A 12,851-nucleotide genomic window follows, 5' to 3' on the forward strand; every position below is an offset into this window, starting at 1 on the left:
TCTTCTCATTCCAGCATCTCACCCTCCTCTGTTGACTCACCTCCTCACAAGGAAGTTTTCAGTGATTGAAAATTGCTAAAACAACTTTTACTATGTATAAAAATGCAAATCAGAACAAATTATAAAGAATACATAAATACTTGCCATCTCTGGGAGAGAGTGAGACAGAGAAACAGATCATATCGTACAAGGTTTATAAGAGAGACACATCAACGTGGCTATTTGATTTACGATCATGATGTCCTTATTGTCACTTCTAGTTTTGGTTTTGTTTCATGTTTCCTGTTTGCCATGTGCTTCCCTTGTTTGTGTCATGTTCTAGTCATGCAATACTGCCATGTGTCCCCTTGTCACGTGTCCCATGATGTCAGTGCTGTTGGCCATAAAATCTAACAACTCCTCATATGTGGGACTGGCAGGTTCAATACAAGCGATATACTCGCCCCCTTCAATTGCATCAAGAGACGGCACATTGACTCCCTCGGGCCGGCGGTCACGCCGGCGCGATCACCGCATTTTTTTTCTAACCAGTGTGAAAGAGACTCAAAATACTCCATCAATGTTGCACATACAATTAAGAGCTATACACAATTTTAATCTGTGGAATATCTTCTTTTATTTGTGTACACCTAGAGTAACAACAAAATGTTGTGCTTTTTGTAAAATAAAGAAAACTAACATGATGTGTGATCTCTCGTCTCCCTTTGAACGAAGTCCAATCTGATAGTTCTCAGAAAATTAACTGTAACTTAGTGAATACTAATCACGAAAAAATTAGACTTGTGTCTAAAGAAACGTTGAAATGTCAGGTTTTAAATCGTGTAAGTCAAATCAAAACAAACATTCTGTATTTATGTAATCTGTATGAAAATAAAGCCATGTCAGAAGTCCTAGATTCAGCTCATTATCCGCTAATGCGGCCACGCCCACGGAGCCAGCGCTATTCAGATGCAAATTCAGTCAATACATGCATTCATTGTCTCAATCGTGTATTTATTGTCTTGAAAAGTGTTTGAATAGCCATAGTTAGCGATCTCTGGCCTCTGTTAGTTCAGTTATTTCCTGGATTGCCTATTCTTCTTTAGCATTGGCATTTGTGGACTAAAAGTCCACAGAGCGCCCTCCGGCTGCATATATGAATTAAAAACAGTATCCAGCGTTCACAGTGATGAAAATAAATAATGAATAAATACTACTCTGTATAGAAAATTGATATAAACATGAGAATCCATCAATATTTCTCCAAATGTGCATGCTTTTAAGCTAAAAGCCTATATGAAATGCCATAGAGGTAACATAACTGTTCAGACACTTTGTATCATAGAAATGCATTATATTTTATTAATAGAATACCATTATTTTAGATTGTAATAATATTTCACAGTATTGCTGTTTTTTTCTGTATGTTTGATTTACATTATGATGAGCTTGGGACATGATCAACAGAGGGTTTTTTCACAGCATACTTGACTGAAAGAGCTCATTATTTATGCAGCTCATTAGAGCTCTTTATGTGATTATTTTGTCTTCTCAGGTGAGAATCACCCATTATTCATGATTATTCACGCCTCCACGCATACTGTATTTCTTGACCAAAGATGTTTTAGAAAATTTAAATCTCTCTATTATTTTATATGAAGGAGTAGGAATGATCATTTTTACATAATTTTGAAGCAAAAACTCTAGTCTACAACTTCCAATACCCAGAAGTCTTGTGAACACAGATTTAATATATATTTTCTGGCTTTATTTCAGTGACTTAATTTTTTTTTGTTTTTTCAATAACCACGCATAAACGTTATTTCTTCAAAAATACAAACATGTACATACATGTTCCTTACATATTATTTTAGCCTAGTTAATACAGTGTAATGACACTTTTGTCATTAATATGTTTATGAACAACTGAAAAAGCACAAATGTCAGGGCATGTCAAAACTTCTCCAGGCCCCAAATCAGCATCAGACCCCCGAGGGTTAAGATTGCTCAAACTGGTTACTGAAGAACATGACAGAACTGTACCTTTTTCGAATTCCACAGCCAGCTCGACCTGCGATCCTCACAACTCCATCCTCCATTGTGCCTTGGCTACAGCAGGGCAATGTTTGCGATGTGCAGACGCTTGTCTCTCATCTCTCGAAAATGAAGGATTTTTCACAATAGGTGCATTCAAAACCCTCAAGACCTGAACGCACATGCTCCTCACCCAAACACCAAATGTACAGATTGTGTGTGTGTCCTCAAGCATAAAAAAAAAAAAAAACGGGGACACAGAGGCACACACTTCCTGAAATGCTTGAGTTTTCCATAAGCCCTGTTTCCACCACAGGAACTTTCCCCAGGAACTAGGGACTTTGGGGTGGTACTTAGTGTGTTTCGACTGCAGGAAGCAGGGTCTAAATAAAGTTCCTGCTCACGAGGTAGTACTTTTCCAGGAACTTTCGGGGGCGCTGAGCATGCTGATTGGTTGTTCACGCAGCATTTTGATTCGTTGACTCCATGCAACATGTTATGTCAACCACCATTTTTAAATGTCTGTTTCAGTGCGTACAGTTAGAGTTGTTTGCTATTCGAATCAATAATGGAGTTTAAATAGGCTTTATTAAGCTTATGTGTGAAGGACGAAATCCAGAGGGAACTGGAAAGTCACGCAAAGTCCTATGTCTCCTGACTCTTCTAAATGGTACTTTAGACCGCGATGAAAACGCAGACAGCAACAGGTCTGGGTGGGGGGGGGGGGGGGTGGGGGGGGAGTTCCTGGGACAAATTGTTCCAGGTAATTTTGATGGAAACGAGACTATAGTAAATAATTTCACCACACACTACTACAAATAAATGGCCCCTGAAGACAAAAAAAAAAAAAAAATGATGACGTACATTGCAGGCACCCTCTTATGCTCACGGGCACTATGCTCACAATTTTACCAGTGTTGTTAAATATCAGGAATCTTGGAACAGAATAGATTAGAAGGCAGCAGTGTAAATACATTAACTGAAGTCACTTTCTGCCCTGTATATTGCATAATATATATATATATATTATGCCTTTATACCCCTAAATTGCAAACATGCCTTTTTATATGCCTGCGCACATGCATACAGCACACATTTAATAAAACATCAGAACAGCCATTTATGTTCTTTGAAGTTTTCTCTGGCATAATGCAGGGGATAATGCTTTCATTCACTGTGCTTCGCATTATGTGGCATAGAGGAGAAATTCAGACTCAAATCTTTTTAGTATATTCACAGTGTTTCACACACCATTGACACATTCCAAGTCCCTCAGCATTATGCATGGAGCTTGTGCACAAAAATCTAATCAGAAAAATAAACCTCTTAAGAAATTCCTTTTTAAAATCTTAGGTGGGTTGGATGAAGTGAAGTTTTGCAAACTTGCTGTGACATATTCAGTAGATGAATCAGGATTTAAAAAAAACAACCAAAAAAAATACAAATAGCCATTTACTGTTCGCATCTGTAAAGGTAGCTGTGGGCCTCACGCTGCATGGTTTATAGTGTTTCGCTTTCATCTCTGATGATTGTAAACATAACTCTAACCACCTGTGAACCGCAGGTCAATGTGCAAGGCCCAGGCAATGGTGAGAGCTACCAGGAGCGACTGTCTCGTCTAGAAGGGGATAAAGAGTCTCTTGTATTACAGGTAAACTTGGGGCCATCTGTTACAAATAATTTCCTAAAGTCTATCTAGACAGTATGACATTGCTATAAATTTATATTATATAAGTTTATATCATTATATGAATTCAATGTGATCTTATTCCTAGAACATTTTTATACGTTTGGATAAAAATACTGTACATAATCAATATTAACATAAAAAGGTAAATCTTTTAGACATACTATGAATCATTTCATCACATAACATTGAATTTAAGGATTTAGGTTGATTATATTCATTAAATAGCAAAAATACCAACATGGAGATAAAAGAAAAAAAGAGAGAGGAAAAAAATAACAACACACCAAATGTTCTGACTGGCTGTAGAGAAAACACTAAACAAATGGATGTCCAGTGATGCATGTCAACTTTGCTATCAGAATTTATGTCCAAAAGTAAAAGCAGGTTATAAAAAATATAACATATATAACCAGATACAGCAAAATATACAATTCTGCTTATGAATATCTAATTCACATGTTACTAACTGCATGCCTTAAACCAAAATGATTTAATACTACTAACTTGTCAATCTTTAACAAATCCAATGACCAGTTGTTCCTTAAAAGCACTGGCTGCGTCAACTTTAAAAACTGACAAGTTACAGTACTGAACAGTATACAGTCCAGTATAGTTCTTTGGAAAACATATGGGATCAGATGGATGTTGTAGGCAATCTAAGAAGATTACAAAATTGAGCTATATTAGCTGTGAACTGCCTATCTGTTCAAATTAAACATTAATAGATGTCAGTTTTATGAAGGCTTTCTGAAAAACATTTTAAGATGTTAAATAAAATAATTGAAGCCATTATACAAGTGTACAGTACAAAAAAAAAAAAAAACATGTGTGAAGTACAATCATTGTGTTTCATGGGAACAGACAGGGCTTTACGGATTAGTCCTGTTCTGGCTTGTTGGGTTTTGACAGGAAGTACATGTGCAGAGTAGGTGCTTTGACTGTGCATTCCTGATCAACTGGGTTGACAAGAATATGCTAGATTGCTTCAATTTGTTTGGAAATCTGTATAATATAATATTTTCATATATGAATTTAGTCTGATTCTGAGTAAAATAATGAGTGTGATTAGACTCAAATTAATGTTTTTCTCATAGACCTGAAAACAAATTTAGAAGGACAATAGACAAAAATGATGTACCTCAAATGAAAAAACTTGATTTAAACCTGTTTCTCAGGTGAGTGTGTTGACGGATCAGGTGGAGGTTCAGGGAGAAAAAATCAGAGACCTGGAGAATTCTCTTGGGGAATATCAGCACAAACTCCACTCCACTGAGGTGATGCTTCAACAGGTATTGGTAATATTTATTTAAAAAAAAGACTAAGATTATTTACATTTGCGTATTTTTACTAGGAATTATTTTAAAAACTGAGGAATTGTTGTGAATCCATCACAATCTCTCAGAGAGATTTTTGTTTACATGAAAAGAGTCTTTGACATTGTTGGATTACAAAGCAGTTTTATTAGCTTTCCTAAAGCACAGGCTAACATTAATAGAATAATCTGCACCTAATGTGCCTGAGAAGGAACAGTGAGGCACCTGTGAGGAAATTCTTTGGTGGGATTCTTTGGTCTAGTCATCACATCACCTTGGCAACCCAAATATTTAAGTTGTGTCAGTATTCTAAGGCCTGGGTTGATTTGGGCATTGGAATTAGCTTGGGAATAAGTTGACAGTAGGTAACCTGCTTTTTCTTCTGTAATCAGCCAGACAGGGAAGGAGGAGGGGAAGGGAAAATAAATATTAATGTGTCCAGAAAAAAAAACAAAGTGTAAAAGTAAGTGAGAAGTGAGAAAAGCAAAGAGTGGTCTTGAAGATTTGACATTTTAGTAGACCTGCTAGATCCATTAGGGCCATTTATAAAGATAAACTCTTTCAAGGCATGTTGAGACTCCTGTACTTATCCATACCATTTTCAAGGACTAAATTCACATTCCTCTGCTTGTGAATCTCATCTTGTAAGCTAATTGCATATTTCTGTTTAACTCGCCTTTGCTTTGAATGCTCTAAAGCTGATTAAATCTCCAGCGTTCAGATTGGAAGATTTTTAGGGCATGTGCCTGTGGTCATTGAGGTTTTGGCCTTCAAAGGCAAATCCAATTCCAGTGACATGGGCCTAATATTTTCCATATGCTGTCTTTCAAAGTCTCAAAAGCTCACTTAAAACCTCTCAGCACAAGCTTCTGACATTTTGAAAGTTTTTGTGGGCTTCTGTATTGTGAAATAGATTCCTGTTCAGTGTCTGAGTTTAACCATCAATATCAAAGAAGGCAAAGTGCTACTTTTATTTTTTACACCATGGGTGCTCTTTTTTTTTTTTTTTTTGAGATCAACCACTTATTCAGATGACTTGGATTAAAACAAATCAGCCAGTTGATTGAAATCAGGGCTGTAGCTGCTGGTGGTAATGCAGGCATTCAGGTGATCATCAGTTAAGATTGATCTGTATTTGGATTTGATTATCTTCATATGGGATCATTTATCCAATTTAACATGTTCAGCCTTTCATGTTAAGTGCACACTTTCTGATATTTAATATGTCCTATCAAAATACAGATATCTGTAATTTTTTTTTTTTTTTTTTTTTTTCAATTCGTCTATAATTCAGTGTTTGACATAACATAATCTGTTCAATCACTTAATTTTAACACTTTCACTGTTTACTATGCTCAAATGTAATGTACTTTTCCCACCACGGTCCGAGCACTCAAGCTCTGCCTCTTACTCTCTCTCTCATGTGTCAGTCCCTGCAAGAGAAGTGGATAAATTTAGCCCTCATAACCTGTGTATATTTAGCCATTGTGGAACAGCAAAGTACAGAGATTTTGAACGGACTTTGTGCCTCCTTCAGTGCACGGTTTCACTTATTTGTGTGTTAGCAAAATGTGTGTATTTACAAGTATATTTGTGTGTGGACTCTCATAGGAGCTTCTGAGCAGGAGTTCTCTAGAGTCACAGAAGCTGGGGTTGATGGAGAAAGTGTCCTATCTAAAACTGAAACTGGGGAACATGGAGGACAAACACATCAACAGTGCTGAGAGACAACATAAAGCTGAGGTACAGCCCTGATAAAATTTAAGATGAACCTTAAAAGATTCAGACTGCACACAAAGTAGATTAGAAAAATGTAGATTGAAGACTGAGCATAGCCTCGTTACAATGTGAAAATTATCATTGCCATCTCATAGCAATTTTCAGTCACTAAAATAAGACCAGGGATCTTATCTCCCTGAAGCCTACTTATTCATACTAAAAACCATGCATGTGTGCTATATAGAACTCAAATTTTGCTTTTGCTACCAAAATGGGTATTTCAATGCTCAGTGCTGATACTAATCTACAGTGCAAGAGGGTAATGAGGGGTAAGGATGAGATTTACTCACAATTGCTATAATGAAATAATGTGACCTATTTTCATACACAAGAAAAATACCAGTACTGTTAAGGTGGACTTAACAGATCAATAATCTCAAAAGGGCCAATTATTAATAGATTTATCTGTCTATCAATACTTATACTGTAAGTAGGTGTGAAAAAATATGTGAAAAAAACAAAGTAAACAACACTGAAGTGTTTTCACACAAAGGTATTGTTCAAGGAAAAAATGAAAAGTGTTGAACAAAAAGCTGCTGGCACAAAAGTGGTCAAAAGAGTGCTTGTAAGCTTGTCAACAAATTTGTGTCTTTTAATTTACTGTGTGCTATTTTCATGTAATTACTATGTTCATAGTGACTGCTGTGGTATAGAACTGGTTGATCTAAAATATACATTTCCTCTGACATAACGATGTGCTGGCATGAGCTGTATGTGTTTGTGCGGTTGTGTACCTTTCATTTAAACATAATGGGTTTCATTCAACACAAGCAGAGCAAATTTCTGTGTAATGATCTAGAGAAGCTGAGTCTAACTGACAAATAGCCAGAGTGTTTTTAGCATGGAAAGAGTGTTAAGCATGACCTCAGTGTGATGTCTGACAACTGCTTGGCTTCATACAGAGAAGGAATGGCACCAATCTGCCTATGAGCATTCCAGCAGCATGCCATTCTCTCTCTCTCTCTCTCTCTCTCTCTCTCTCTCTGAGGTCTTGGTCTTCTACCTGCTATAGATAGTTCAGTTTACCATCTAGTTTACCACGCTGTTGGTGTCACATGGTGTCTCACATGAAAGTTCTTTTATCCACGTGCTGGACACAGTAGATGACTGTTAACTTTTATTAGAACACAGCTTCCTTTGGTGTGAAAAATACTACAGGAAACTATGTTTGACAGTTGAAATTCTTGAATTTAATAACGTTTATTGCTGTCTTTGCTTTATAAATTTATAGTTATTTTTGTCACTGCCTTTGGTGCCTGACATACTAAACATAATGCTCTTCTTAGGTTATTAAGCTATTATGGTTCACACAGGAAAGCCAAGTTCCTCAACTAATGACAGCTTTATGCATTCAATTATGAGTTAACTTGATATGTTTTTAAAGATTAGTACCCAGACGATGAAGTTATTTCAAACGCTACATTGGAAGCTGGTTTGTGTTCAGATCATAATTACCCACACAGTATATCCTGGAAAAGACATTTAGTGACTTGGCTCTTTAACAAAGGCTCTTGTATTTGGGACCTTGGCTTGTGTGAAATGGGTCAGTGAGATATTTACGTGTCTAAAGAAGTTGATTTCAGAAAGCCCAGGCTGATGGGAGCAGACAGCATGTTTTCTCATTGTGGTTTGTTTGACTAGTAGATGTGCTGTTGAATGATGTTCTTGAATGTCTTGAAATGTTCCACCCTAACCACGCAAGTGACCTGGAAAAGCAAAATGAAAGAAACACCATTTTGAAACTAGCATGATCTTGTGATTATGCTTAACTTTTTGGTAGTTTTGGTTGAGTACTCACCTTACTAAAATAAATAAATAATAATCAGTGGCGAGCAGTGACTTTTTTAAATGGGTATGCTGGGTGGTGCGTCATGTAAAAAAAAAATGAAATGAGGCCAATGCAGTTATGTTGAATGGGTTTATAGCTAATATGTGAAAGGCTCACATTCTCAGTGTTAGTTTACTCATTTGCTTGTTAATGACAAATAGCAACACAGCAAAAAGTATTTCTAATATGTTGAACCTTTTATTGAACATAGCCCATATTTACCTGTTAAGACGTGCCTTCACAAGCACCTGTAAGAACTTTTGTGATGCTTGAGTCGACGAAGGCACAACGTGCGAAAGGTGTGTTTGCAAAATATACTGTATTTTTGTAATCCGCTACGGTCACACAAGCAACATACTTCACCTTTAAACGGATCAGTTTAGGACACATATCTAAATCAGACACGACAAATAAAAAAACACCATTGCATCAATTTAAATGTATGCCAGAAGTATTTTTTATTTAATCTAATAATTAAAAATAAGTATAACATAAGTATTAGCAGCCTATTATAAATAACAAATAAAATGTAATTGTAATAAATATAAGTAGACTATAATGAATAAAAATATCAGTATTCTTTAAAAAGTAAGTTGAATCCTCTGATTCATCCTCTGATAGGCCTAGTTATAGTAGGACTGTCTTAAACAAGTTTTGACAAGTTTTCATTAAAAAAAATTCTCTATGGAGAAAATTATATACTATGAAAATAATTTTAGTTAGGGTTTTTTTCCACATTTGGCTAAGTCTAGTTAGTTTTGTATCAAATACAATGTGATTTTCGGTGATTGAGAGCTGGCAGCAGCTCATTTTTCCTCTTGGGCGAGCGTTCCACTCATAGCTTATCCTGCTTATGAAAACTCACATAGGCCAGCAAACCAATGCGAACATGGGACGATGATGACGTTCCATAATCAAAGCATATATATATATATATATATATATATATATATATATACACATAATGTGTATGTAAAATTAGTAATACGGTTTTTGTTTTTATGGAATATTAAGGGACATTTATTTAACATTTTATTATATTTTTAAACTAGAATGTTACTTCTGTCAGATTTCCCTTTCAATAGTTTGTTTGAGGAGTTAATCTAACACACACACACACACACACACACACACACACTAGAATTAGATGCCATAGAATTACATGGTACACATAGACACATCTAGAATTAGATGTTGTATTAAATCTTGTATTGACACTTCTTGCCTTGCAGACATCTGTCTAGAAAACCAACTTCTAGCATCTTTATGTGAAAGTTCTATATATAGCACACACCCTCATTTAAACTATAGACCTAATGTTTGTAAAGCTACTAAACAGTGTCTATGTGAAATAACAGTTAATGATAGATAATAATGTCATGTTGCTATGCATGATTGCTAATGGCAGGGTTAAGACAAGGACTCCAGGAAAGGATATATTGGGACTTATGTTTTGCAAAAATGACAATAGATATTGTAATCTAGTTATATAAGTAACCTGAAGAACACAGATAGGAAGGAAACCACTGAATGTCTGCTTCCCATAATCTATTCTTCCTACTTACACTTACCTTCTTTTATTTCTTCTTCCTCTTTTTACTATCCCAATTCCTCTCTGACAGAGCGTAGTGAATCTGATTAGTGAGCTTCAGGAGCAGATGTGTAGGATTCGGCAGGAGATCTCTATTAAGATCCCAGAGAAGCCAGTGGAGATGGTCCCAGATGAAGGTTGTGGCAGTGAGCCAGTACAAGCCTTTCTGATTGAGCCAAAGCCAGTGGTAGGTCTGAGATCTAGACATTTAGACAAACTCAAACACTGTGGAACTGTGGTCACTGTGGAAAAGAAAGTGTAGGCACCCCTTGGATCTCACAAATTGTGATCGCTGCCAATACATTGTCTGTGCTTATGAATTAGTGTTAGACATGTTTTAAAGTGATGACATCTTTTTATAATTATGTATTATTTTTGATTAACAGTGTTTGTTTTAGTATGAGCTCTAATAGAGCTCATCAGTGACCACCCACTTTTACTAGTACATACTGTAATATTTAGAATGCAATGTTTTTCAAATGCTGCACTTTTTACAAACATCTTACATAAAAGAATTGCAAAATACACTGCCCAGATTTTAATCCTAAAACATAGATTGTGTAGCTTTCATTTCTTAAACAACCATGTAGGAAGACGTATCATGGCCATATTCCAGGATGACAATGACAAGATTCATCAGGCTTACATTTTGACAGAATGTCTTTGGGATGTGCTGGAGGAGACTTTACAGAGTGCTCACCTCTTGCATTGTCAATACAAGATCTTGACCAAAAATATATGCACCTCTTGATGGAAATAAATGTTCTGAACTTATTTCTATCAAGAGGTGCATCAGTTTTTGGCCAAGATATTGTATTGACAACGCAAGAGGTCAGCTCTCTGTAAAGTCTCCTCCAGCACATCCCAAAGACTTACACTGAGGTTAAGGTCAGGACTCAGAGGAGCCAATTCATGTGTAAAAATGATTCTTTATGCTCTCTGAACCGTTCTTTCATAATTTTAACCCTGATGAATATTGGCATTGTCATCCTGGAATATGGCCATGATACATCTTCCGACATGGTTGTTTAAGAAATTAAAAGCTACACATTCGAATCTGTTAGGGTTAAAAGAACTGTTGCCAAATATAAAACATGCTAGAAACATAAACACTCTAATAATGATCCATTCATAGATTAAGTATTTGCCTATTAAAATGCTTCTTTTTCTTTTTCTTTTTTTTTTTTTTAAATGGTGATGTTTTTTATTTATTTATTTTTTTTTAATGTATTTTCTTTTCAGAAAACGCCACTTCTCTGTGTTTCATGTTCTAACCCTAACAAAAAACCCTGATGCCACCTATAACGTTAGTTAGTTAGTTAGCTAATATTATCTTGCTAGGCTGAGAAAAAAAAAAAAAAGAAAAAAAAAAAAAAACTATCCTGCTGGCTGCAGTTACCATTGTCATGGTAACAGTGATTTATCTTATTGAGCAAACTCTTTTCAAAACTTTGGGTAATGTAGGTTTGAATTTGCTATTAAACTACTACATTTAATTCAATCAGTTTCATGGCTTCTACAGCAGCATATAACATTGCTCAAGAAGTTCAGGCAGGACTGGGATGATTGTTAGAATGTGACCTTTTACTTCCGGAGCCCCACTGTTGAAGTCTATTACCTGTCAGTTGTAGTTTTGGGGCTGTGGTTATGTTTAAATTGCTATAAAAATATTTTCTATTGTTTAACGCTTAAAGAAGAGTGCCCAGTCCTGTTTCTGGAGATGTACCTTCCTGAAAGGTTCAGCTCCAACCCTCTTGTAATCAAAACACCTGAACCAGCTAATAAAGACAGATGTATTAGAGCAGGGTTGGATCTCAACTTGACAGGAAGGTAACTCTCCAAGAACTGGATTGGGCTGTCCTGCCTAAATTTAACATGTTATCCACAATGTATTACAATAATGTGTACAACAGTAACTCTAGTATCAATGGTATTTATGCAGAAAGTATTTTTACCATGGTAGATTTTTGTCAAAATAATTAGACCACTCAGTAGGGGGATTTGAAAAATATATACATTATAATATTTGCTAAAATATGTTTGTTTGTTGTTGTTGTTTTTTTTAATATTATTTTGTGCAATACAATAAAGAACCTGCTCCAGGAGCTCAAGATGCTCAAGCATCGAGTTGACGAGCTGGAACAAGAGAAGATGCAGTATGAGCAGAAGCTTAAGGTGACACAGGTACTGCCACACAAATATGACGGATAAGTTTTGTACTTAACAAATTTGAGTTGTTAAGTTGTTCACTGACAATTTTCCAGTGTAGCTCTTTGTACAGTAATTTGTACAGAACTTCCATATATTTAAACTTATGTTCAAAGAACCAATAACATCCAGCATCGTTGACATCAAATGTTGTGTGGCATGTCTTCATGTATCTATATATGCAAATCAGTTCTGCCACAGAATGAGACAAAAGAGTTGAGGCAAATTATAAATTAATAATGACTTAATTTGATCACATATTGATGGTTGCTAAGTACTGAATGGATGTAGATATTGTAACTGTCTTGTTCTGTTTTGGTTTCATTTTCATTCTGTTCTTGTTAATCCCCCTCATCACTATGCGATTTCTACATCCACCCCAATGTAACAGATATATAAATGTGGTAACACTTTATTTTAATGTGGTAG

The 12,851-nt window shown here is 35.7% G+C and overlaps 1 protein-coding gene across 2 annotated transcripts in view; it reads left to right on the forward strand.

Annotated features, from left to right (window-relative positions):
• Positions 1-3,646: 3,646 nt before the first annotated feature.
• The window catches only part of ppfibp2a (PPFIA binding protein 2a), a 31,016-nt gene continuing 21,811 nt past the window's right edge, over positions 3,647-12,851 (forward strand). Inside the window, exons 1-5 of one of the 2 annotated variants that reach the window (XM_067389024.1) lie at positions 3,647-3,664; positions 4,879-4,992; positions 6,628-6,759; positions 10,246-10,401; positions 12,306-12,398. In XM_067389024.1, coding sequence (XP_067245125.1) covers positions 4,981-4,992; positions 6,628-6,759; positions 10,246-10,401; positions 12,306-12,398 — 393 coding nt within the window. In that variant the 5' untranslated portion in view covers positions 3,647-3,664; positions 4,879-4,980. The remainder of the gene's footprint in view (positions 3,665-4,878; positions 4,993-6,627; positions 6,760-10,245; positions 10,402-12,305; positions 12,399-12,851) is intronic. The other variant, XM_067389025.1, reaches the window with a different exon arrangement.

Source organism: Chanodichthys erythropterus, chromosome 7 (genome assembly GCF_024489055.1).
Source record: "Chanodichthys erythropterus isolate Z2021 chromosome 7, ASM2448905v1, whole genome shotgun sequence".
NCBI classification, from domain to species: Eukaryota; Metazoa; Chordata; class Actinopteri; order Cypriniformes; family Xenocyprididae; genus Chanodichthys; species Chanodichthys erythropterus.